The sequence below is a fragment of the Nyctereutes procyonoides genome, unplaced genomic scaffold (genome assembly GCF_905146905.1).
Source record: "Nyctereutes procyonoides isolate TBG_1078 unplaced genomic scaffold, NYPRO_anot_genome, whole genome shotgun sequence".
Classification (NCBI taxonomy): domain Eukaryota; kingdom Metazoa; phylum Chordata; class Mammalia; order Carnivora; family Canidae; genus Nyctereutes; species Nyctereutes procyonoides.
Genome location: NW_026575082.1, coordinates 20,717,691 through 20,743,947, shown reverse-complemented (window position 1 = coordinate 20,743,947; position 26,257 = coordinate 20,717,691). Strand labels below are relative to the sequence as shown.

Here is a 26,257-nt window from a genome sequence, read left to right as displayed (position 1 = left end):
TTTTGATCACTTTAAAGTTGCTCCCTTCCACACCACACACTTCTGCTTTGCCCCATAGGATGAAAACTACCACTTTAAAATAATAATAATAATAATCTATTGGTTCTGATTCTTCTACTAGAATGTAACCTGCATATGGGCAGGGAACTTTGGTCTTTTTCATTTACTGATATATCCCAAGCAACTAGAATGACGCTTGGCACATATGGGGCATTAAGTTAATATTTTGGGGGGAGAAAAAATTTTCCTCTGCCCTTCAAGATTATTCTGGCTGTTCTAAGAAGTAATGAGATAGATTAACAAGAGAAAATCAAACAAAAGTTGATAATTACACGCATACCTCCAGCAAAGATGGGAGAGACCCAGGAAAACTGAGTAGCTCCCCATAATGATTGAAACCATTACCTTAAATACCATCTTCCGCTAAAGAAAAAAGAAGGTGTTGGTTGCAGATGGGGAGTCAGCAGTCAGCGATGGGAGGTTACTGGGAAAAACACGGTAAATAGAGTAAGATTGTTATGCAGATTAATTCTGCGTCTTCTTGATAAGAGTTTCTAAAGCCTGAGTCACCTCTGCCCTGCCTGGCCTAGCAAGGAGGAAACACCCTTACAAATGAGATTTGCCCTTACAAAGGCAAATCTCTTACAGAAAGGTAACTTCTTGGTTTTCAGAGTTTCTCTCATTTCTGCTGTTTATGAAAAATAACCAGTTTAAAATAATCAATATGCCAAAGAGGCATATCTTAGGCTGGCAAAATCTGCTCCCCTTAAGCTGTAACAAGAATTCTGGAGTTGGACTCAGCTGACTTTGTTGTTTATATAACCACTCAGTGGCCTTCTGGAGTTCTCTTTCTCTGCTAATATTCTGTTAGATTGACACTATAAATTATATATGAAGCAACTTATTTTGCAGAAAAATAACTGGAATGTTGAATATCTTGAATCATTATGTCAACAGAATCTTGAAAAACTAGGACTGTTGGGAAGCTAGCAATTTAATGCTTTCTTAAAATAACTACATCCTTAACCCAAGGGAGTAGAGCTAGACTGTCATACAGCCATTTAATCCAGCTTTAATTTTATACACACGAGGAAACTGATTTATAGCAAGGTTAGTCCAAGATCAGACTGTCTCGTGGACTTGAACGAATAGAATATTTTCATTTTCTTAACTTCGCGAGTTCGAGCTCATTCATAGTGTTGTCTAACCTAAGCTCCTAACCACATAACACCTGTAATGTTAGAGTTCTTCCTGAGAACATTCTGGAACGGATAATGGTGTAGGAGCAGGGAGGGTCTGTATTGAGCCTTTTTCCACTAAGACCTGGAATTTAAATATATGGCATTGATTTTGAAGATATAAAATACTTAAATTGTTTAGGTTTTATCTGTGGGGCTAGTAAGGTGATTCCCTCATCTTATCAGGGTGCCATAAAACAGCACATTTTCTCTGTTCGATTTTCCTTGTGCATCTGCTGTCTGGAATGAATCATTACGTTGTAGAGTCTTTGAGGCAAGGGTCTGTGGCATCTAGGATTTTGGCCATCTCCGTAGTGTCTGGTCCATCCTCATGTATCTCATATCCAGTGGTCATCTGGAAGTTGCAAAGCTGATAAGAAACATTTGCATAATGAGAGCATTGACCTATCTTGTTACTGGTAGAGATTTCAAAAGAAGTAATCAGAAAGAATTGCCCAACACTGGCTTATCAGCCTTTCCCACTTGAATTATTATAGGAGGCAGATAACTTAGAGTTGGGGGAATCTGGGGAAATGTTCCTATTGGAACATGAAGCACTGCCTTTTCCTCCTCATCGGTATGGCATACAAGATCGTGTAGGCCCCATTTATCCAAGGAAAAGAGTATTTTTTTGTGACTGGATGTGTTCCAGCAAAATAAACTCCAGTCGTTTAATGAAGAGTTCTATCTTAATTACATTCAGTTTGCCCCTTTGTAGATTTTTTGAGAGAAAGAGAGAGAGAGAAAGAGGAGAGGGGTCGAGGGGAGGGAGAGAGAGAGGCTCCCAGGCCGACTCCTACCCAGCATAGAGCCTGACGCAGGGCAAGGTCTCACGGCAGAGAGACCATGACCTGATCTGAAGTCAAGAGTTGAACACCCAACTGACTGAGCCACCCAGGCACCCCTGTTTGATAGATATTGCAATCAGCATCACTTAGCACTTTTGCCAGATTTATTGTTAGTATGCTCCTAGTGCTTGTGATGGAGAGAAACGTCAAAAAAAAAAAAAAAATCTGGCAGCAAACCTTAGGAAAAAATAAGGGCTAGAGAGGGTATAAATGTATTTGTCTTTGTTTGTGGTAAAAAATAAACTGCCCAGATGTATCCTGGTATAACAGAAAAAAACTTGATCTTTTGTTTATGCAGGAGTTTAAAATGGGAGTTCTTGGTTGGCAGCTGGTTGTGTCTACACAGTGAACTGGGGACTTAGACTCCTTTTGTCTGGTGGCTGTGCCATCTCACGGGGCATCTCTGCATCTGGCTGTGAAAGGCAGAGGGGCAAGGTGGGGGCTCACCCTCTTTTTTTTTTAAGTCTTAGCTCGGAAATGGCACAGAGCACTTCTGCTCGTAGGTCATTGACTATAACTCAGTTATGTGGCCGCATCTAGCTGTTAAGGATGTTGGGACATAGAAATTATTCATGTGCCCCAGAAGGGGGTAATGGTTATTGATGAAGTTTTGGAATATAGGTGAGGTCTGGAGCCGACGACCAAGAAGTCCTAGAGATGGCTTTGGTGCAAAATGGTGGTTTTATTAAAGCAGGGGGACAGGACCTGTGGGCAGGAAGAGCTGCTGTCCCAGGGTCCGGGTGGGGGGTGGGGGTGGGATGGCTATATACCCAGGAGTTGAGGGAGGTGAGCAAAAGGAATATTTTTTTTTTAAGATTTATTTATTCATGAGAGATGGGGGGGAGGCAGGAGGCAAAGAGGAAAAGGAAGATTTCAAAAGGATTTTCATATGCTAAGGAGGACCTACAAGATACTGGAGGCCTTGCTGTTGTCAAGGTAAAGATTGCTTTTCCCTCTAGGCCCCAACATTAAGACAATTGGAAACTTCCTGAAGAAAGTCGCACCTATCCCACCCTGGGGGGGACAGGGTCGTCTGTGGGATATCAGCTGTGCTTTTCCCTCAGCTAGCCCTGTTCCCCCATCAGTTATTTTTCAGGATTTTCCTTCTTTCCCTCTCTCTTCCTTCTTCCCTCCTCCTCCTTCTTTCCCCTCTTCTGCTCACCCTCCCTCTTTTCTTCCTTCCTTCCTTTTTGCTCTTCTTTTTTACTTTTTATTTTAAGGTAATCATAGACTTTAGACCTTGGAGTTGCAGATACTCCGGGTGGCTTTCTCCCAGCTTCTTCTTATATTAACGTCTATATAACCATAGAACAATTTTCAAAATCTGGCGCAATACAAGTAACTAAACTACAGATCTTATTCAGATTTCACTTGTTTCTCCCCATAGTGTCATTTTTCTGTTCCAGGATCCAGTCCCTTTAGTTGTCTTATTTCCTTAGTCTCTTGTAATTTGTGACAGTTCTTGTCTTTTCATTGCCTTTTATGACCTTGCCACTTTTGAAAGTGTTACTCAGTCTGGGTTTATTTCATGTTTTGTCATGATTAGACTGAGAGTCCTGCCTTGTTGGAAGGCTCCAGAGACAGACAGGTCATCTGCCCTCCGTACAGCATAGCAGAGGTCGCGTGATGTCAGGATGTGTCACACGTGATGCTGACTCTATTCACTTGGCTAGGATGGCACTTTCCAGGATCCTGCACTTGGAACCCCCCCTTGACCTTTGTGTAATTATCAAATGTTTGAGAGTGACCTTTTAAGAATATACATGCTGTTTTCAGCGTTTTTGACCCATAATTTTAGTACTTTTGAGGGATCTTGCCTGCAGCAATTATTACTGTGGTATTCTAATGATGATTTCTATTTCTTCCATAAAAAAAATAGATTTTGGGGGATCCCTGGGTGGCTCAGCGATTTAGCATCTGCCTTCAGCTCAGGGCGTGATCCTGGGGTCCCAGGGTCGAGTCCCACATCAAGCTCCCTGCATGGAGCCTGCTTCTCCCTCTGCCTGTGTCTCTGCCTCTCTCTCTGTGTGTGTCTCTCATGAATGGATGAATAAAATCTTTAAAAAAAACCAGATTTTTGTCAGATATCTGATGGTTACTGATAGATATTAAAGATTCCCACTCTCTTCCCAGCACTTTGTATTTTGGGGATTAAAGCGACCATGGTTTAAATAATATTAAAAATAATAATAATATCAAATGTGGGAAGGTAGATTAGAAGATGAAGGGATTAAAAGAGAAAGATTAGGGGATTCCTGGGTGGCTCAGTGGTTTAGCACCGCCTTCAGCCCAGGGTGTGATGCTGGGGTCCTGGGATCGAGTCCCATATTGGGCTCCCTGCATGGGGCCTGCTGTTCCCTTGGCCTGTGTCTCTCTGCCTCTCTCTCTCTCTTCTGTGTGACTCTCATGAATAAATAAATAAAATCTTTAAAAAAAAAAGGTAACAGATAAGGATGTAGTACTTTGAATTATTGTGGAAGGTCATAGAGGGTTCATGAACTCAAGGGTCCTTATACTGTATTAAAATAAAGGTATTATGTCTGAAACTAATGATATAATGTATGTTGGCTAATTGAATTTAAATTTTTTTAAAAAGCTAAAAACAATATGTAGATATTATAGCAAGTCTACTTGCATTTATTAAAAAGGAGCCAGAGGGGGAGACTTGATGGGATGAACAGTGGGTGTTGTACTGTATGTTGGCAAATCGAACTCCGATAAAAACATATATATATACACACAAAATAAATAAATAAATAAATAAATAAATTAATTAATTAATTAATTAAATAAATAACAGTAACAATAATAAACAAGTAAAAAGGAGCCAGGCAAACATTAATTGGGCATTTACTGTGTACAGGCACTATGCTAAATGCCTTATTTATTTATTTGATTTTTTTATGTATTTATTCATGAGAGACCCAGAGAGAGAGAGAGAGACACACAGGCAGAGGGAGAAGCAGGCTCCCTGCAGGGAAGCCCGATGTGGGACTCGAACCCGGAACCCCAGGATCACGCCCGGGGTGGAAGTTGGCGGTAAACTGCTGGGCTACCTGGTCTGCACAGCTACATGCTTTATATATGTTAACTAGTTCAATCCTGTCAGGCTTCTATGAAGGCAACTGCGTTAGTCCCATCGTATAATTAAAGAACTTGAAGCCCAGGGAGGGTGGATAGCTTGCCCCCAGTCACACAGCTAATAAGTGCAGAGTTAGGGTTCAAACCTCTGTGGTCTGGCTCCAGAATTTGCACCTTAACCACTTGACTCTAAAATGGTGCCCTGGTTGTACTCTGGGCAGGACTGATGTTCATCTAGTTCGCGTTCATCTAGCGGCCACGCCAACTAGCTACTTCTGTTCTGACTACTCAGTGCTGTGCCCTGTGGTGGTTGAATATTTTGGGGCCACTGGTGAATAACAAATGTTCGTATCTCCTAATTATGTTTCAATTGCGCAGTTATTCCATTTGACAGTGTAAGTGAACTTTAGGGAATATTTTCAGGTGTTTCTGTTTGGAGGTGCAGTAGCTTGAACATTCTGACATCCAAACCAAAGTGTTTGGCATGCATTTGTTAATTGTTCTTCCCAATTTTGTGGCATTAACCCAGGTTTGTCTCTGGCCGCAAAGTAGAAGTAGTATGGCTCTTGTTTAAAAGAGATAATTAGGGGCCCCTGGGTGGCTCAGGGGTTGAGCGTCTGCCTTCAGCCCAGGGTGTGACCCTGGAGACCCAGGATCGAGTCCCATGTCGGGCTCCCTGCTTCTCCCTCTGCCTGTGTCTCTACCTCGCTCTCTCACAAATAAATAAATAAACTCTTAAAAAAGGTGGTTACATGTGTGATTAGGTGTGTTACGAAAATGGGGTGTTTGAAAAATGGGGTTACCAGTGTTCTACTCTCTATATGTGCCTGGCACTGACTTGGTGATTTGGCTACTGCTTGTAGACTCTGGTTCAGTGAGCAGCCCCACCTACTTCCTTCCCAGCCTGCCAAGCATTTCTGGTCTAGTAGAAACTACTGGACTCCTGAGGGTGATGGGAATGGCTAGCTACCCCCTACTGAGCAGCCTTTGGGCTGCACCTCAGTTACATTCATATGTCTTAAAATTATTTTGATAATATTCCTTTTAGCTGTTTTTGCTTCAATTCACCTTGAACTATTTACACGTACATCAGAGACATGAGGTTTTCTGGCAGCAAATGGAAATGGGAAAATCTCTGGCAGAAAGTGAAAGAGCTGGACATTTGTTTGGCTCTGCCAGTGACTTACTGTGTTACTTTGGGAAAAATACTTAGCCTCTTTGGGCCTTTTCTTTCTTTCTTTCTTTCTTTTTTCTTTTCTTCTTTTCTCTTTCTTTCTCCTTCCTTCCTTCCTTCCTTCCTTCCTTCCTTCCTTCCTTCCTTCCTTCCTTCTTTTCTTTCTTTTCTTTCTTTCTTTCCTTTCTTCTTTCTTGATGTATTTATTTATTTTAGAGAGAGTGCAAGCATGAGCAGGAAGGGCATAGGGAGAGGGGGAGAGAATCCCAAGCCGACTCCATGTGGAGCCTGACGCAAGGCTTGATCCCATGACCCTGAGATTATAACTCTGAGATCACAACCTGAGTCAAAACCCAGAGTCTGCACCACCCAGGGCCCGCCCTCTGTTTTCTTATCCACAAAGATCGAAAGGACCTCATCTGGCTGCAGCATGCTTTGATTTAGTGCTGAAGTGAGTTTTTATATAGGCTGGATGATGATTTGCTTGTCTTGCCATTTAAATAAATGCTAAATGTAGCTCCCAGATAATGCTGGTGACAGAGGATTATATTTTCGTACTTCTGAGAAAGAAAAATGGCAAAATACAAAATTGTGTAAAACTTGCGTTGGAGATTCATATAGTACCATTAGCTGATAAGACCAAGGAAAAATAGCATGCTTTCATTCGGTCTTAGAGACCCTTCATTATAAAACATGTCCCATTTTCAGAAATGTTAAGGTGTGGAATTCATTCCAGTTAACAAATGCACAGGGAAAATCAAACAGGAAAAACATCGTATTTTATGGTACCCTGATAACAAGATGATGTCACTTTACTGGCCCCACAGATAAACAATTCAAATATTTTATGACCTCAAAATCAGTAACATTCATTGAAATTCCAGGTCTTTGTGAGAAAGGCTACACTGGTGTGACGCACTGCTGCATCTTAGACTTGATGAAATATGATAGGAAGGCCACAGTGTCAGCATAGTGATAACCTGCATCTTTGTTGGCACCTGAGCTGCCCAACCCAGATAGGGTGTACATCTCTATCATTATGTTCCGGAACTGCTTATAGACAAGCCAGAGATGGGAAATAGAACGCAACTGACTAACCGTGCCTACCTCCTGAAGCCGTGTTGGGACTCAAAGACTCAGCTCAAAAAAATGATTCCAGAGAAGTCTCATCTCCGACGCAATCCCTGTCTTCTCTGTCCTCACAGGGCATCATGCAAGCTTGTGTCATTACACGGCACAGTCTTTGATAGTGGTTTCCTTCCATTTCTCCTACTAGAAGCTATTCAGAGGCCTCATGAGATTGCACAGGAGTAGCAGACAGTCTGGAGTATAGTTTGCATTCACCTATGTTCACTGAAGGAAGACAGATAAGAAGATAGAAAGCAGAGAAGGATGGATGACTGCTTTATGGATTATAGGAATGGTTTTTAGATGACTCAGGCCACCATTTGTCACCAAGAAATATGATGCAAGGGAATTTTGAATGAAGATTTAAATTTCAGGGAACATAATTGTTCAAGAAAGCACACGGAAAATCAGTCCATTGTTTAGCGGCAGGACCGATTTGGGTGAAAATAGATTTGGGTGAAAATAGACTAAGCACCCACCATGAAACTCTGCAGAGAACCAGTGTCATGAAAAATCTTCTGATAGGCAGCACTTTGCTCTGATGCTAATATCAGCTGGGCAGCTACTGTACCTCCGTCTCGGTTTCCTTATCCACAAAATGGCAAGACTCAGAGTACGTGATAGGATTGCTGTAAGCAATCAGTCACATATATATGTGATTAGTACCCTGCCTGGCATACAGTGGAGAAGGAAATCAGTATCAGTTGTTATTATCTGTGTATTCGTCATCAGTTGGCAAAGAGTTGAGGACCAACGGAAGTGTTTTATTGGTCTCTAATTTGGCAATTCTTTCTAGGGGTTTTTTTGTTTGTTTGGTTTTTTTTTTTTTTTTTTTTAAACCAAGGTTGTAGCTTCCTTATTTTGTTTCCTTAACTTTCAGCTCTATATAAGTACTCCGTTACTTAGGGGTTATCATTCTTCACTTCTCAGGGATCTCCTCATCAGCTAAAGCTACGCTTTCCCCCTTTTTCATTTTCAGTGAATTGATTGCTTCTTTTTGCAAATGGACAACTCAGCATTTGAAATGCAAGAAGATTCTGCCCAGAATGCTTCATCTATGGGGAAGATGAACACCACCTACAGAATGGTAAGGTGGAGGTTTACTCCTTGAGATGAGCTCCCCCTAACCCTTTATGCAGAGCTCAGGGAAGGAGCCCTTTTAGACCAGCTTTCCATAGGTGATTCTCTTTAGAAAGGTAGCATCTCCTGCTCTGAGCATTTCTTTTTATTTTTTTATTTTTTTTATTTACTTATGATAGTCATACAGAGAGAGAGAGAGAGAGAGGCAGAGACACAGGCAGAGGGAGAAGCAGGCTCCATGCACTGGGAGCCCGACGTGGGATTCGATCCCGGGTCTCCGGGATCGCGCCCTGGGCCAAAGGCAGGCGCCAAACTGCTGCGCCACCCAGGGATCCCCGCTCTGAGCATTTCTTGATTTGCTTTCTGTCTCATAAACTCTTAGCTCATGTATTTGTAATGTGAAACCAAGAAATAGTAACAAAAAAATACGTGGACCTGTCACGCTAGTTACGTTACTTTCCCCGTGCTTATTACTTATACATGTAAGTGCTTATGTACATTCTGGAACTAAGAAGTTTTTAGAATATAGTCTTTATAACTTCTTTAATTTTCAGGCGAAGAAGTTGGTAAATAGGGACTAATTAGCTGCACTGGAATGCATTTTATAATCAACCTGAACTGGCTACATCATTTTCTAGTAATTTATTCTGTGCTTCAGCGTTTCATAGGTTCATTTTTTTCCTTATTTATTTGGGTGTCAGCGAAGTGTATGGGATATGTTTGTGTGTATGTTTGTATTTATTTATACTCATATTTACACATGTATTATCTTACTGAGTATATTTATTCGACAAATGCATTTTTTAAGTAAAAGAAAATATAAGCCAAATTGAGAAAGGAGGCCATATTTTTAACGCATCAAGAATAGAAAATAATGGCTTCATAATTTCTCTTAGGAGAAGAAGAGGCAGTGGTCACTGATGCGCATTTTCCTGGTGTGTCTCTTGGCGTGCACCGTCACCACAGCAGTAGGAGTGCTGATACTTTCCTTGGTTTATCTTCAGAACTCTCAGCCACATTCACAAGTCCATCTAGAACTCCAAGCTGGGCCTCTGCAAACAACGGTTCCCCTAGTGCAAAAGGCTGTTGATCCAAAATTCCAGTTTCTTAATCATTTGCCTAAATCCAAGGTATGAATCACACATTTAGGAAAAAGAATCATCTATTGTAACAGTGATTTCAAAACAAAGTTTCCATTGCGTGTGTACTAAGCTTTGTTCTCTCCTCATGACAAGGAGCCAACTGTTGGCCATCTAGAGGAAGGGAGGTGAGCCATCGGGAGAAGGAAGGGCTGGATTCCTGTTGGCCCCAGGCAGAGATTGTCTCTCATAGCCAGCTCTGTGTCCAGTTAAAGGGGAGGACTGTGGATAGACAAATGCAAAGCTCTCTATTCTCTTGTCAGGACAGGTGTTTCTTTCACGTCTGTCATGGGCTGGACTGAAAGCCCAGGGGCTACTACTACTGTCATTCCTGGAGTCTCGCAGACCCATCCTTCCTCTTCTGGGATGCTAGTCTTCACTCCTCACCACAGCCTTTTCTGTCTTGCCTCCCACTTACTCTGCAGGCCCCAGTGGCCTCATGTCCTTCAGGTGGCTTGCATATGTTGACGGTCGCTTGCCTGTGACTTTTCAGGTGTTTGAATTCCCCGGTGGTGCAATCCAGTGGGCCCGGTACAGGAATGACGTCAAAGAGTATCTCAGCGTTGAAGAAGAGGCCTTTGGCAGCAGCTTGAACAGTCAGAGATCACAGATGACTCTGGGGACCCTGAGAATAAAAAGCAATGGCCTCCGGGCCCCTCACTGGCACTTCAATGCTAATGAGCATGGCTACCTTGTACAGGTATAACCAGTTGGCCTGTGTTCTGCGCCTCAGTGTTTATGCTGTGTGTCCTCCAGCTATTATTTTAGTTGTTGCAAAACCTACTCAAATAAGTGACAGGCAACACCCAGGTTTTGGCGGTGTGTTCAATTAGATTAGTTAGCAGTGCCCTGAAGCAGTAACCTGTTTGTTGTAATTAATCTTGGCATCACTTTGAACTTCTTTCTTCAGTATGAAATCATTTTTCACTCGCTATTGTTAAAATAAGATTAATGTTCCATCCTTTGAGCCAAAGCTGAAACTCGTAGCTCTGATCCAGTGATCAAAGAAATGGCAGCTTTCTTCTAAGGAAAAAAAGCAATTTGTTGGTGTTCAGCCTGTGGAGTCCCTAAGATCAGGGCAATTGGATGCCATTTTATGGTTCAGACTTTTTAGAATTTCTGGGAGTCACGTGAAAGAGAGCTGGGGTGATATGAGCATTTTCCACTTGAATTTCAAATAATTCATTAATTCTAAAAAGTATTTGTTGTTACCTTCTGTATTCCACATACTGGGGGAGGAGCAGTGACTAAGCGCTCATGGCACTTCCAGAGTTTGGTCTTGCCCCCGTGACCTTGTTAAGAGATCAGCCAGTGTCATGTGACATATTTCTGTTGTGTTACTAAAACTCCTTTTTTTTAAGCAATTCATTCAGTTTTAGAATTTTCGATAGGAAGAGAGATTAGAGTTTCATCTATCTGAGACCAAACACTTCTTATTCTTAGGAGAGAATGGAGGCTCAGAAAGATTCACTTTTCTAAAGGTAAACTGTAGTTGTTGGCTGGACTGGGACAAAGTCGATGTTTTCTGACATTTTGTCTTTTACCACATATATAAAATATGTAAAAGAGGATAGTCTCAGGGCATCTGGGTGGCACAGTCATTTAAGTCTCTGACTCTTGGTTTCAGATGACATCATGATGTCGGGGTTGTGAGATTGAGGCCTGTGTCAGACTCCACGCTCAGTGTCTGCTTGAGATTCTCTGTCCCTCTTCCTGGGCCCCTCCCCATCTCCTAAAATAAATAAATAAATAAATCTTTTTTGGGGAAAAAAAAAGACAGTCTCTAAAAGGTTAGTTCCCATGGCTCTGGCTGAGTAGTGGCAGGGTAGTAGGAGGAAAGAAAGGCAGGTAAGTAGAAGGGGACCCTTAAAAACAGACCCCAAGGTTGGGAAATTAGTCTGGAGTGTGTTCCAGTAGATAAAAGGCCAGGAATCCAGCTCAGTCTGGGGAGCTGTTCTGGATGTCCAGTTTATAATCTGAACTTCTAAGTGTGGGCTAGAAGTTGGTCAAAAGTTACAACTTCCAGTTCCAAACTCATATTCCAAAATGAATATATCATGCAATGTAATATACAGCATGGTGACTTTAGTTAATAATACTGTATTATAAATTTGAAAATTGCTAAGAGAGTAGATCTTAAAAGTTCCCGTCATAAGACAAAATTCTAATGAGGCAAGTGGATGTTAAAACTAGACTGGTGGTGATCATTTCATGATATGTACAAGGATCAAATCTCTATGTTGTACACCTGAAACTAATATAATGTGAGTCAATTATATCTTAATTATAAAAATATAAAAAATTCAACTGTAAAGGAAATACATGTGGGCTAGAATATTGTTTAGATCCCAGGAAAATTGTAGGATCTCTCACTCACATGGTAAGGAACCAGCCAATAGAATGTGAAGGAAGCCCCTTTCCTGCATATTCACCCATGGAGGGCACTTTGTTTCTGAGTGTCTTCAGGAAAGCCTTGGAAGGAGTGGCCTCAAGAGGAGTGGGCATCTGGGGTGGCCAGTGTGCATGGCCCTGCAGTGCCTACCCCGCTGGCTACTGTGCTGTCTCTGCTGGGCATTTGGAGTAGTTGGTCCCTTGAGATGAATAGATACACACTTTATTGCTGTTCTCTGCCTGTGGACTTGGAGAGAGCTCTTTAGAAGTTTACCTTTCCCCTGGATCTTTTTATCTTTTTTTTTTTTTTTTTTAGATTTTATTTATTTATTCATGAGAGACACACACAGAAAGAGAGAGAGAGGCGCAGCAGAGGGAGAAGCAGGCTCCACTCAGGGAGCCCAATGTGAGACTCGATCCTGGGACTCCAGGATCAGGCCCTGGGCTGAAGGTGGGCGCTAAACCACTAAGCCACCAGGGCTGCCCTTCCCTGGATCTTTAATACCCATCTGGAACTGAGTTGTACATGCCTGTGTAGACACAACAAAGACTTATTTTTTAAAAAATGTTTAATTTATTTATTCATGAGAGAGAGAGAGAGAGAGGCAGAGACACAAGCAGAGGGAGAAGCAGGCTCCATGCAGGGAGCCCGATGGGGGACTCAATCCCAGGACTCCGGGATCACGCCCCAGGGGGAAAGCAGACACTTAAACTGCTGAGCCATCCAAGATCCCCACATCTGTAGTGTTAAAATTTCATAGGGTGGTGACTAGTGAAAAAAAAAAAAGACTAAAATGGTACCTTATAAGAGAGGTAGTGAAAAAAGTTTGAGAAACATTACTCTAAAGTGGTGTAAAATATGTTTTCTGTTTATGTTTCAGGGCACAGCATGGATTGGGGTGGTGGCTAATGGTGGTGAAGTTACCACGTACAATGTAACAGCCGGCCAAGTGATCTTCTTCCCTAAAAATACTCTACACTGGATAAAGAATGTGGGAAATGAAGACTGCTTTTTCTTGCTCTTCTTTTCCACACATGATGAACTTCAGACCCTGGACGTTGATGATGTATTTTTTTCTGTACCTGAAGACATTGCTTCCAGGTCACTTAAGGTCTGTACCACTGCTGAAAACAAATCCCTCCTTGAGGGTGTGCATTACATAGGCACAAAGAAAGCATGAGTATTTGTTTCTAGGGTAGCAATTAGTAGGGTAAGAGTTGGGTAATGAACTCAAGAACATAACCTGTATTCCTGCTAAAGATATAAAACTTGTTGAAATTGACTTAGCTTTTACTTTCCTTTATGAAGGATTTCCACAGGAAACTATAGTGAATTGGTCAAAAAGTTTTGATAGAGTTAATAACAATTACTATAATTTATGTCTCTGAAAAGCCTTAAGCTCATTCAGGGAGAAGGTTGCTACAGATGATGTAATTCTGTTTTCCTAATCTAATGTAGAGAAGCTCATTGTTTTCCTGAAGGAAAGCTACTCTTGTTCTCTAAATACTTCTGTTATCATGGAGGGACTGACTGCTCATAGGGCCGGGCGCGACGGAGAGGGCCAGATACGGATGCTGACAATACAAATGGGGGATCAGAAGAATTGGTGATGGCCCGTGTGTGGCAACTGGAAGGGGTTCTGTGATAAATTTAGAAATTTATTTGGGGGGGGGGAGGGTGAGATTTATGTTGCAGCAGATCCTGGTCTAATTAATGTTAAAGGGAGAAGAGGAAAAAAATGAGTCATTAGGAGAATATTGGTAAATATGAGAACCAGTGTATCCTTTTGTAGGAGTTATGATGATTATAAAATATCAACACATTTAAAGCCAAAATGCACTGAGAACTTGGAGGATTGTCATAAATATCACAAGGCTTAGGCTGATTGAGGTCAGTCAGCCCTTTGACTAGGCCACTGAAAAGCACACTGGTTCAACGCTATCCTGTCCTCAGCCACCTACCCTTCTATTATGAAAATTTGCAGAATGTCTCACAAATACTTTATACAATGTTTTTAAAAATATTTTATTTATTTATTCATGAGAATACACAGAGAGGAGAGAGAGAGCCAGAGGCACAGGTAGAGGGAGAAGCAGGCCCCATGCAGGGAGCCCAACATGGGACTCAATCCAGGGTCTCCAGGATCATGCCCTGGGCTGTAGGTGGCGCTAAACCACTGAGCCACCGGGGCTGCTCCTACATTATACAATTTCTTCTGTGTTTCAGCCTGAAGGTGGAATTAATTTCATTAGAACGTTCCAGAAGCAACAAGAGGATCAGGGGGTCAACCTTCCTCCCAACTTGGCAGAACTGGTTATAAATCCCAGTTATGTACAGTCGCCAGACAGTCTTGTGTGGAGATATTTTTATGACCTTAAAGGTATAGTATGTTATTCTATGAAACCTTTTTAGTTAAGTGTTTATATATATGATTATATAGGTGTATTGGATTGGGATGTAAGCTTTTTTTTTAATTTTTGATTTTTAAAAATTTTATTTATTTATTCATGAGAGACACAGAGAGAGGCAGAGATGCAGGCAGAGGGAGAAGCAGGCTCCATGCAGGGAGCCCGATGTGGGACTTGATCCCAGGTTCCCAGGATCACACCCTGGGCTGAAGGCAGGCACTAAACTGCTGAGCCACCGGGGCTGCCCTCTTTTTTTTTTTTTTTTTTTTTTAATAGCGGGTCACAATCAGGAGGAGTTTGAAAAAATACATTTCTCTACATAGTAGGAAATGAGAGGAAAGGAAGAGAAGCAAAAGAGAATGTTGCAGAGGATTTCAAAGGGTGACGGGTGTGCGTTGGGGCTAGAGGTGCCTTGGGAAAGAAGGCTGATGAGAGAGAAGTGTCTAGGAATGCAGGTATTGGAAGCTGTGCTAATGAATTTATACTTTACTTTGATGGGAAGAGCAATTAAGGGATTTTAAATCGATTTTAAATTAAGTTTGAAAAACTTTTTTAAAGATTTTATTTATTTATTCATGAGAAACACACACACACAGAGGGAGAGGGAGAGACACAGCAGAAGTAGAAGCAGGCTCCATGCAGGGAGCCCAATGTGGACTCAATCCCGGGTCTCCAGGATCAGGGCCTGGGCTGAAGGTGGCGCTAAACCGCTGAGCTGCCCAAGTTTGAAATTTTAAATTAGGTTTTGTATTTATTTTTAAAAATTATTTTATTTTGAAGTTAATTGACAAGAAAACATTAATTTTAGGCGTTCAACATAATGATCCATTATTATTGTGAAATGATCCACTACAGTCTAGTTAATGTCTATCGCCACACATAGTTACATAATTTTTTTTCTTGTAATGAGAACTTTTAAGATCTTAGCAACTTTCAACTATGCAATACAGTATTATTAACTATAACGGCCATATGAAGTACATCCCCATGACTTACCTATCTTATAACTAGAAGTTTGTACCTTTTGACTCCTTTCACCCACCCTGCAGCTACCTTACTCTCTCTCTGGCAGTCACCAATCTGTTGTCTGTATCTATGAGCTTGTTTTTTGTTCATAGATTCCACAAATAAGTGAGATCATATGGTATTTGACTTTCTCTGACTTATTTCCATTAGCATAATGCCTTAAGGTTCATCCGTGTTGTCCCAAATGGCAAGACCTCATTCTTTCTTCTGGCTAGATAATATTCCACTCTATGTATATGCCACGTTCTCTTTATCCATTCATCCACTGATGGACGCTCAGGTTGTTTCCATATCTTGGCCGTTGTAAATAATGTTGTGGTGAATATGGGGGTGCAGGTATCTTTTCGTGTTAGTGTTAGTTTTTTGAAGTGATGGCTAATCTAGCTGAATTGTGGATTGGAAGAGGACAGATGAGAGGCAAGGAGATGAGTTAGGGGCTCCTGAAGTGTCCCTCAAGTGAGGGATGGTGGTGGTGGCCTGCAACGTGGCAGTTTTGAGAGGGAGAGAATTATTATGAAGCAGGAGAATTTAAGAGGTAGGACTGATGGGACTTAGTGGACTGGCTTGAGGGTGAGGTACAGATTGGCCTGTAGGAGGACTCTCAGGTCTGTCTGAAAGAGTCACTCTATGTTAGAAATTGCAGGAGAGCTTGGAAGGTAGGACACTGATCTGACCATCTCAGGTCAGTGTCTTAGGGGCACATAGGATGTGGTGGCAGTGGTTCCTACACACGTTTCCTGTAACTACAGAAGAGCTTATGTACCTTAGTGGGACTACATTTGGTTCTCCTTTTGTACTACCATTTTGAAGTATTTTATCTTGTTTTTTTTTAAACTTTCTCTCAGGTTCAAAAGAATATCAATTTCCAGGAGGAGTAATACAACTGGCACAATATTGGAAAAATGCAAGTGAACTAAGCAACCTTGAAAAAATTTTTAGTGAATTCCTGAATCAGGTAATTGAGAAAAAAAATTTGTAAATATTTATATTGAGACAGAGTGCTCAAGAGAGAGCATGAGAGGAGGTGGGGGGGGCAGGGAGGGGCAGAGGGAGAGGGGGAAGCAGACTCCCCACTCAGCAGGGGGCCCACCTCGGGGCTCCATCCCAGGACCCCAGGATCATGACCTGACCCAAATATGGATGCTTAGCTGAGCCACCAGGAGCCCTGAGGAAAAAAATTAACAATCATTAAGATGGATGAAATATGAGATTTAGATCGGATTCAGCCTTCTTTTGGAAAAAAGGAAAAGGAAAAATCTAGTCAAATGTTACTTGATTAATGGAAACTATTGACTGAGGCCTCTGTGGATGTGGGAGCTTTACTTCTTGGCATGGGTAGTTACATTAATGAGAAGACTGGATGCTTGTGAGACTTCTCTTTCATTTGTTTTTAAATGTTCAACTGGCTGCATTGCAAGAGTACAACGGTGGCATCAAATTCCCTGAGTCAAGTCCTAGGGCTACTACCACTGTGCGACCCTAAGTAAACTACTCAGCCAGTCTACATTTCAATTTCATCCCCTGCAAAAAAGAGGGGGAATAATAGTACCAACCCTACAAGATTGTTGTAAGGAAAAAGAGACATCATAAAAATAAGGGATATAAAAAATTACATGTTCTCAGTGAGGGCTGCAGAAAAGTTATAATTAGGATTATATAAATGGTTAAGTTGCTGAGTCGAGTGTTTGCTGAATAACTGGATTTACTTTTTCCCCCCTTTTTCAAGCATCAAAATGCCCTCACTTTGAGTACACTCAGAATTTATAACAATGGATTACGACAGCCACATTTTCATTTTAATGCAAATGAAATGGGATACGTGATAAGTGGATGCGCAAAGGTAATTTCTCCAGGAACAGCTTTTTGAACTTTCCTTTTTATTGTTTTAAGGATTTATTTATTTATGAGACACAGAGAGAGGCAGAGACACAGGCAGAGGGAGACGCAGGCTCCCTGTGGTGAGCCCAATGTGGGACTAGACCCCAGGACCCCGGGATCATGCCCTGAGCCAAAGGCAGATGCTCAACCAGAGAGCCACCCAGGTGTCCCTTGAATGTTCTTTTTTAATGTAGAAAGAAGGAAACAGGAGGTTTTTGTTTTGGTTCAGATGTTGGTAACATTTAAAGATTTGGTGCTAATGGCTTTGGGGGTACAGGATCCAAAGAAGACAGGCCATGCTAGATAGCTTCTCACTTTGATGTTAGCATGAGAAGAGGCTAAGAACGCATCAGAAATGATAAAGAAGTGATCACTTACAGTGAAGGGTTTGAAACATTTTACAGTTTCAGAGTTTCACATGTTTAGGTATTGCAAGGTTTACTGTGCTGCCCTTTGGGGAATATGAAGTAGCCCTTTGCCTCTCAGAGTAATGTGAGTGGGATGGCTGGGTAAGTGTGGAGCGGCAGCGGTAGGAAGGCCACGTATCCCCGTTTCTGCAGGATCCTTCTGATGTACGCTGGTCTTGATGAAACTGGTGATTCTTCAGAGAGTCTTGGTTTGGATGATCAGTTATATGGTTACCATAAAAAAAGCCAAACTGAAGAAAAGCCATATTATGGTAGTGACTTGACCATAGTTCTTCTGGACTTTCCCGGGACTCCCTGGGGAACTCTCCAATGGCCTACACAGGTCAAATGGATGTCTAGCTTGTATTTGTCTGTACCTTTCCAACAGGAAGAGCCAAACCAGACTGAATTGTGCTGGTTATGTCATACATAGCAAAAGTCTTGTTTTATGTTTTGAGAGGTGAAGGCTTTAATACAATGGAAAAGGGCATTATGATCTCTCACAAATTATATTTCAAGGATCAGATTTTATTTTTGGTTTGCTTGTGTGTTCATGAGCGTGCATTTGTGCACGTTTCATCTCTGAGCCTTTTAAGGAAGACTGTTAGGATGCTGCAGTCCTGGAAGGCTGAATTTTCCTAAGTAGAAAGGAGGGCATGAGGACAGTAAAACACCAAAATGTAGGCTTTCTGCCTAATTGTAGAATTTATAACCCTTAATTAGAACATAGTGATTGATGTTTTTTTTTGCAAGATATTTCACAGTATTGAACTCACTAATGCATTTTGAGGAATGTTTATTACTTAGAGTATCTTTTGACTTCTGTGGGGCTATCTCACAGAAGGAGATTTTATATGAAAGATGGCCTCTTATTTCTGCTATTTACCCCCTCACTAAAAAAGTCCTTTTATAACTGTATGTTTTTATTCATCTGTTCTTCATTAATACTTCTCCTTAATAAATATTTGGTTTTATTTGCTTAACTTCACCATTGTTCCCCTCCCCCCCCTTTAGGTGGGCATTATCAATACTCAGGGTACCATGGAGTTTAACGTTTACATTGGAGATGTGGTATTTTTCCCCGTCGGAACCCAACATTACATTAGGAGCGCATGTGATGAGGATTTGCTTTTCCTTCTTGCCTTCAGCACTGGAGACCAGGTGAATGAATATAAGCCAGTTGTAGAGGTTGCTGAGTGCCCATGATGTATAGAATATCCTGCGAAGCAAACGTGCCTGGACCACAGGAGGCCCTAGTAAACATGAGCTGAATGAATGCATGAATGAACTAGCAGAACCTATGTGTGAAGAGAAGAATCAAATAATAATCTCATTTGGTTATAAAGGGATCTAATAGGTCACATTTTCTCCCGACTCCTGAGTTGCCAACCAGTTGGGAAACACACACACGTAGACACAGAGACAGACAGAAATACACAGTGAGACGGATCCAGAGGGACCAATTGAGAGAGGCTGACTGAGAAAGAGAGAAAGGAGAGTGAGAGAGACAGGGAACAAGGACAGAGTCAGCCCCAGCCGCCTGGACGGCCAGTCAGACAAGCAGAGAGCGGCCTGTGTCTGGCTGTGGAGTAGGACGACGAGTTACCTGGCAGGCAACGAGGTTTGCTCTGCTGGGTATGGAGCTAGGAGAAGCCCTTTTGTTACTAGTCCCCACTCACAGGAAGATGGAGGGTCTTCCCTCATCAAAGAGAACTACCCTTCAGTAGGATAGATGCCCTTCCAAAGAGTTTCAGGTGCCTCAGCACCTCTAGTGGTCAATTGCATGAGAAGGTGAGCTCGAGGGAAGGCAGGCATAGGAGGTGACCATTCACAGGAATTCATAAGGCTGTCAAGTCACACAGCCAAGTACCCTGCTGTCTGGCAAGTGCCTTGACGGCTGTAGGATCTTTGTAGGGATCTGAGGACTTTGGTGCTGATACATCTTGTTTGCGTTTCCCCTGCCAGTTGCAAACCCTTGACATGGATGATTATCTCCAGGCCACAGCCGACCATATCCTGGCCCAACTTTTCTTCAAGAAGCAAAGCGAGTTTAAGAAGATCCCCAAATTCAAGGAGGACCAGGCAATCAACCTGCCTTAGATTTGCCTGATGAGTTCACATTTACTCTTCCTTCCTCATCTGTTATTATTTTTAAAGAAGGATCACTTTGCTAATGAACCTGGAGCTCTTTACAGAGTAGAGGTGGGAAAGCAGGTACAAAAGAGCCTGCTCATTAGCTGATGATGATTACAGGCAGTGCATGCTAAGGGAGCATTTCAATATATTCTGTGTCGATTAGTAAATCTATGGAGGAGACCCGATAAATCAATATGTTTTTGTATGGATTTTAGTGTATTTGTATATATTTATTTTCCTTTTGTTACCTCAGATTTTATTACTTTCAGTGAAAAATCATTCCTTTTATGCAGATCAGTAAATCTTATTACTATGCATATATTTTTGTCGTTCTTCACCGTGAAAGAAAGTCAGCCTATGTACGTACTTACTAAGGCGCCGGAACCCACGTACCTCAAATCTCGTCTGGAGAGTTCAGTATAGAACCCTTTGGCTGCTGATTCCTGACGCTTTTGTTGGAATGGAGATACTTTATACAATGGCAGAATTTTCAAGGACTCCTCATTTGACTGGTTTTATATTTACTGTGTATTAGCTGAGAAAATACTCAGTGATAAACTAATTACGAATTCAGTACCTTCTTTGAATGTATTGGATTTCGTTAATCACATCGGCAACTATTTACATTTGAGGAGTAGTCATCCCTGTATTTGAGAAGCATGTGGTTTACTTAGTCCATCGGCAATGCTGGCTCTTTATGTGGATGCACACACACCACTTGTCATCACTTGAAAACTGGTAGGGGCTGGTGGTCTCCAAGGGGCTGGGGGCATTATCTTAGTGGAAAAGTTTGTTCAGATCTACTCTGTGCTGGGTTTTGTTTACAATTCATTTTAACAAGCGTCTGGTACCCCTTCATTGTGCCTGGTTACTGCTGTTAGTTCTGGTTTTTATAGGACCATTTATATAGGCTGTTAATCCTATATAAAATTCTCAAGTTGGATCCCTTCTAACATGAGGAAGTAGCCATCTCCCTTATATACCTAATCAGATAACAGAAGGCCTGTTATCACTTGGAACTACTGTGTATTACCTTATTACCTTTTCTGGAAGAGCCGGTCAAGATGAGACTTGATAGCAATGGGAGTTTTATGATGGCAATGTTGTTTTGAAGAGACTTTATAGGGAATAGGTCACCATTCAGGAAGAGGAACATCGTTGAGAAGATGTAGGGAACAGCACAAGGCAATAGGTATATGGAAAGAGGACGTCCAGATAGAGGGGAAAATAGTCATCAAAGGTAAAGGGCAATGTGTGTAGACAGAGTTTATAATTTTTGTTTTACTTTAGGAACTTTTTTATGTACTATAAACTAGTTCATAATCCATTTTCTTATATTAGGAAGTACTGTATCAGGTTTTATTTAGTAAAGATTTTATGTATCTTTGTATATTATTTTGCCATTGTAATTTTCAATGAAATCTGTTCTTGTGGTTTTATGTATTTGAAGCATTATTGGTTTCCCTAAGTGCATCCTTGAAATATGACTTAGGAATCCAATCTACTATGTATTTAAAAAAGAAAAATCTTAAAAATAAAAATCTAATGAAGACAATTCAATTGGAATACTGTTGGTATGTTATTCTATGGCGGGATGTGTTCTACTTTGTTACTCTAATTTTAGTCCTTTATCCCTTTTTGGGATGCTGATTTCTAGTTTTCATACCATTTTATTCTCAAGGGTCACTTAGTCCACTTATACTCAAGTGCTTTAAGCTTTTTGGTATATCAACTTTATTAATTACCAAATCCACAGATTAAAGAGTGAATTGCTCAATCAGACTGATTATTTGGCATCATTCAAGCAAAACCCAGACATTTGAAAACCTCCTTTAAAACTGCACCCACAGGAACCATTTTATACACACAGTTTATAATACAGACACAGTTGATTCTTTTGAAATGGTGCGAATTGTTCTTAACTGTTTTAAGAAATCTTATAAAAGAACTCTTTAAACAGTGCTTTGAATAACTGAATGGAATGAATTAATTTGAAGAGAGGAACTACAGGTTAGGTAAACAATCCTGAATGTTCCTTATTGCTTCTAAATAGCGGAGGTTGGTTATAAAATGTGTCTTGGTTCATAGCCTCATCCTTCCCTGTTGAGAAGTAATCAGGCTGCTTTTTATCACCCAACTGATTACGGAAAAGGAGAATAGTTAAATGTTACTATATAACTTGATTTCCAATGAGTGTATTTTTTCAACATTCAAAAATGACTCAGCAGTATAATTGCCTTAAAAAACTAAAAAAGATCTTTATATATTTTGGATACTCACCCTTTATCAATTGTGTCATTTGCAAATACCCTCTCCCATTCAGTTGCTTGACTTTTAGTTTTGTTGACTGTTTACTTCACTGTGCAGCAGCTTTTTATTTTGAGGTAGTCCTGATATTTTTGCTTTTATTTCCTTTGCCTCAGGAAACCTGTCTAGAAATACTGTATGTTGCTACAGATGATGTCAGAGACAGGACTACCTGTGCTCTCCACTAAGATTTTTATCGTCTTTTCAGGTCTTATATTTAGGTCTTTAATCCATTTTGAATTTATTTTTTTGGTATGGTGTTAAAAAGGAAGTAAGTGATGGGGACTAAGGAGTGTACTTGTGATGAGCAGTGGGGTTCTTATGGAATTCTTGAATCACTACACTGTACACCTGAAACTAATATAACACTGTATGTTAACTGTACTGAAATTAAAACACTAAAAAAGAAAGCCCTTTCAAAAAAAAGTCATAGTGATTCTGTGCTATAATTAGAAGTTGTAAGTGGTGTCTCCTCCATAGTCTACACTCACATTAGCTTTATGAAACGGGCATGTTCATCTTTGGATCGCTGTTCCTTTGAAAAGAAGACGACACTTAAATGTTCAGAACAGAACAGTGTTAGCTAACCAGTGTTTTCTTCATTGTACTTATGTTGGAACTGTTTGAGAAAAAGTTAAAGGATAACTTAGAACTATGAAATCATATAGCTGGTAGAGGCCATGTGTCACTTAGTCTCATTACTTTGCAGAAATGGACACTAAGTCCTGAGAAGGGTACTTTACCCAGATTGCAACATTACTCCACATGAAACAAGTCTATACTAGAAAATGCACCGTCTTCAAGTGGGAGAGGCGGCTGCTACCATCTACAGAGAGGCAGCCCCCCCCCACCATGCCAGCACTTCTCCTTTGTGGGCCTCCCACACACCAGAGGCCCAGGATCCAGCTGCTTTTATAAAGAGGTGGCCACAGCCGCCTGAGATCATAGCTCACAATCCTTATCTAGCAAATTCTCACTGCTTGTATTTTATTTTAAAATTTTTATTCATTTAAAAATGAATAAAACAGTACACTGTTCCCGTTAAACCCTAACTCCCCATTCCTGTCTTCCTCCAGGTCCTGGTACTTTGTCTCCATGAATTTGTCTGGTCTCAGGCACCTCACATAGGTAGCATCATAAAATAGTGCTCATTTTTGCGACATTCTTACTCATTTTAAGAAACTGTGCCTTGGGATCCCTGGGTGGCGCAGCGGTTTGGCGCCTGCCTTTGGCCCAGGGCGCGATCCTGGAGACCCAGGATCAAATCCCACATCAGGCTCCCGGTGCTTGGAGCCTGCTTCTCCCTCTGCCTGTGTCTCTGCCTCTCTCTCTCTTGCTCTCTCTCTGTGACTATCATAAATAAATAAATAAATAAAATTAAAAAAAAAAAAAGAAAAAAAAAAGAAACTGTGCCTTTACTACGTGGTTAGCATTGTGGTAAGATAAGCAAGAGACCCAAGATGGGTAATTTAAGTGTTTCTTACTCAATTATGTGCTTCTCTTCCCTTCCCAACCACTTCCCTGAATGAACTCAGTCCTTATCATGAGTAACCAAAGAATGTTTATTTGTTCACTTATGTTAAGAAATCCACGGTAATAGATATGAAACAAGTTAGAGAGGTGAGTCTATCTTAGCTCTCATGTTTCCAGAGAAGGCAACATACAGCTCCTTTGGTGATTTTCACGACTCTTATAAAGTTTCTTTTCCCCTACTTTTTTTTTTTGGGGGGGGGGAGGAAGGAGGGTTGGAGGCTTCATTCTAGTCTTTGAAGTTTAAACATCCAGATAAGACTGTTTTGATTTTTTAAAATTAAATTTTAACAAGAAACCTTACGCGGCCTCAACAGGTGTCTTTCATATCTCTTATCTTGGCTCAGTAATGCTCAATTTCATCCTGCTGGCAATAAATCTATCACTATTATTTTAGCCTAATGCATTCAGACTTTTCCTTGGTTCAGAGGGTAGAGTAGCTCACCATGAAAAGAAGCAAGCTGTGACGTGCAGGCTAACTGGGATGTTGTGCCACACTGGTAGTAGTGAGGGGCCCTGGACTCACTCAATGTCTGACAATGCCCTTAGCACACATCCAAAGCCCACTTTGGATATCAGGGCGATAAAAAGATTCAAAACATTTAAATTATCACCTGAAAAAATCTGGAAAGGATTAGTAATCATCGTTGTTTTGTCTCTCTTTTCAAGAAATTGAGCAGCCAGGAGGCAAGGTTTCCTTCCTTCTTTCCTTCTTCCTCTTTTCTTTCTTTCTTTCTTTCTTTCTTTCTTTCTTTCTTTTCTTTCTTTCTCTTCTTTTCTTTCTTTCTTTCTTTCTTTCTTTCTTTCTTTCTTTTCTGTCTATTTATTTTTTAAAAGGGATTCTATTTATTTATTTGAGAGAGAGTGTGTTTGCGTGTGCAGGAGCAGTGGGGAGGGGGAGAGGGAGGAGCAGACTCCTTGCTCAGCAGGGAGACCAATGTGGGGCTTGATCCCAGGACCCTGAGATCCAGAGAGTTATCTGAGTTGGAAGCAGAGGCGCAACCAACTGAGCCACCGAGGAGCCCCAAGAGGCAGGGTTTTAAATTGTTTTTGTTTTGGTATTAAGAATGCAGTGTGCTATAGGTGTTAGTACACTAAGGAATAAATTAAGTGAAAATAGACAATTATTAGTATCATTGAGTATTAGCACTGTTCAGATGATATTGTCCTTAGAGATGATTTCTCTCTGTTCATAAGGAGTTATAGATGGTAAAAGCTGAGAAGAAAAAATCCCTGTTAGCCAAGAAGAACTGTCCTTTCAAATATACCTTCTATCTTTAAAGTGAGCCATGGAGTTGGGTTTATAGGTTTAGAGTACAGAGCTCCCACCTGGCCTAGGTGAGGGAAAAAATTCTTAACATACAGACAGCTATAGGACAGACAGAAGCAGGAATACACAAAAGGGAAAAGTTAGAGTTAAGTGTTTTTTAGAAAAATGTCCTGATTTGATCAAGGGCTGGAGCAAAAAGAAAGTCTTGAGCTTCCAATGAGCATAAGTCTTGAATGTTCCACATAAAGTATTTGCTTTCGGATGGGATACTTTTCTAATCGGCCGCTTTACTTCAGCTCATATTCTTAGCTGCCACCCGTTTAGGTTTTTAACTTTTAACTTCATAAGTTTACAGCTTGATGGGTTTCTGCAAACTGAGCATGCTCATCCAAACAGCAGCTCAGTCAGGTGCTCTAGTCGTGTCAACTCCTGTCATTGCTCCCAGTATGATAAAATTAGTTGTTGCTGTTTTTGAACTTTATGTAAATGGAATCATACCAAATGTGCCTTTTGGTACCTGACTTCTTTTGTTCAATTTTGTATTTTGTGAAACTCACTCATGTTGTGGCTCCTTGCCTTAGTATTTATGCTTAATTCTTTCTTTCCTTTCTCTTCAGATAAACCCTTGGCTTTTATGTGTCACCTTCTTGATTCAGTGTTGACAGCCATGGCACGTACATAGAGTGATCTAACTCCGATCCTCATGGCGGCTTTTGATGGCTGAGGCTGTCCCTGCTCTTTCAGCTCTACATGGTTATCTGGAAGGTAACTGTGTTCCAAGCAGTGGAAAGTCTGTATACTTCTAATTCATTAATCTGTGCCTGCTGGCTTATAGTTTGATTAATTGTAGCCTCTTGGAAATTTCAAAAGAACACTGGCCCTGGGGAAACAAGGAACCAACTGTTCCCAGAAGATCAAACTTGACTAGCCAGAAAATAGCCAGTCCTGATATCAGCAAGTGTGCTTGAGATTATGTCGAGAATGCTTCCCATGCACACTGACCCTTACCACTTCCTGTGCCTCCCCCTGAAAAAACTCCTACTTGGTCCAGGACCTTGGAGATGACGTTTGGGCTGCAGTATGCTATATTCCCAGGTCACCTGCTTCCTGAATAAAGCAACCTTTCCTTTCCAACCAACACTTGTCTCTTGAGTATTGCCTTTTGAGCCAAGAGCAGAGAAACTTGGGCTTTAGAACTAAGAAGAAAGGAGGTCA

The 26,257-nt window shown here is 41.1% G+C and overlaps 1 protein-coding gene across 2 annotated transcripts in view; it reads left to right on the top strand.

The window, feature by feature from the left end:
* The window catches only part of LOC129514540 (lung adenoma susceptibility protein 2 homolog), a 58,526-nt gene extending 37,158 nt beyond the window's left edge, over positions 1-21,368 (top strand). The window contains exons 2-10 of one of the 2 annotated variants that reach the window (XM_055333201.1): positions 8,449-8,556; positions 9,446-9,679; positions 10,182-10,388; positions 12,961-13,191; positions 14,307-14,460; positions 16,360-16,469; positions 17,241-17,354; positions 18,814-18,960; positions 19,765-21,368. In XM_055333201.1, coding sequence (XP_055189176.1) covers positions 8,473-8,556; positions 9,446-9,679; positions 10,182-10,388; positions 12,961-13,191; positions 14,307-14,460; positions 16,360-16,469; positions 17,241-17,354; positions 18,814-18,960; positions 19,765-19,899 — 1,416 coding nt within the window. In that variant the 5' untranslated portion in view covers positions 8,449-8,472 and the 3' untranslated portion in view covers positions 19,900-21,368. Of the gene's footprint in view, positions 1-8,448; positions 8,557-9,445; positions 9,680-10,181; positions 10,389-12,960; positions 13,192-14,306; positions 14,461-16,359; positions 16,470-17,240; positions 17,408-18,813; positions 18,961-19,764 lie in introns of those variants that run through there. The other variant, XM_055333202.1, reaches the window with a different exon arrangement.
* Positions 21,369-26,257: the final 4,889 nt, after the last annotated feature.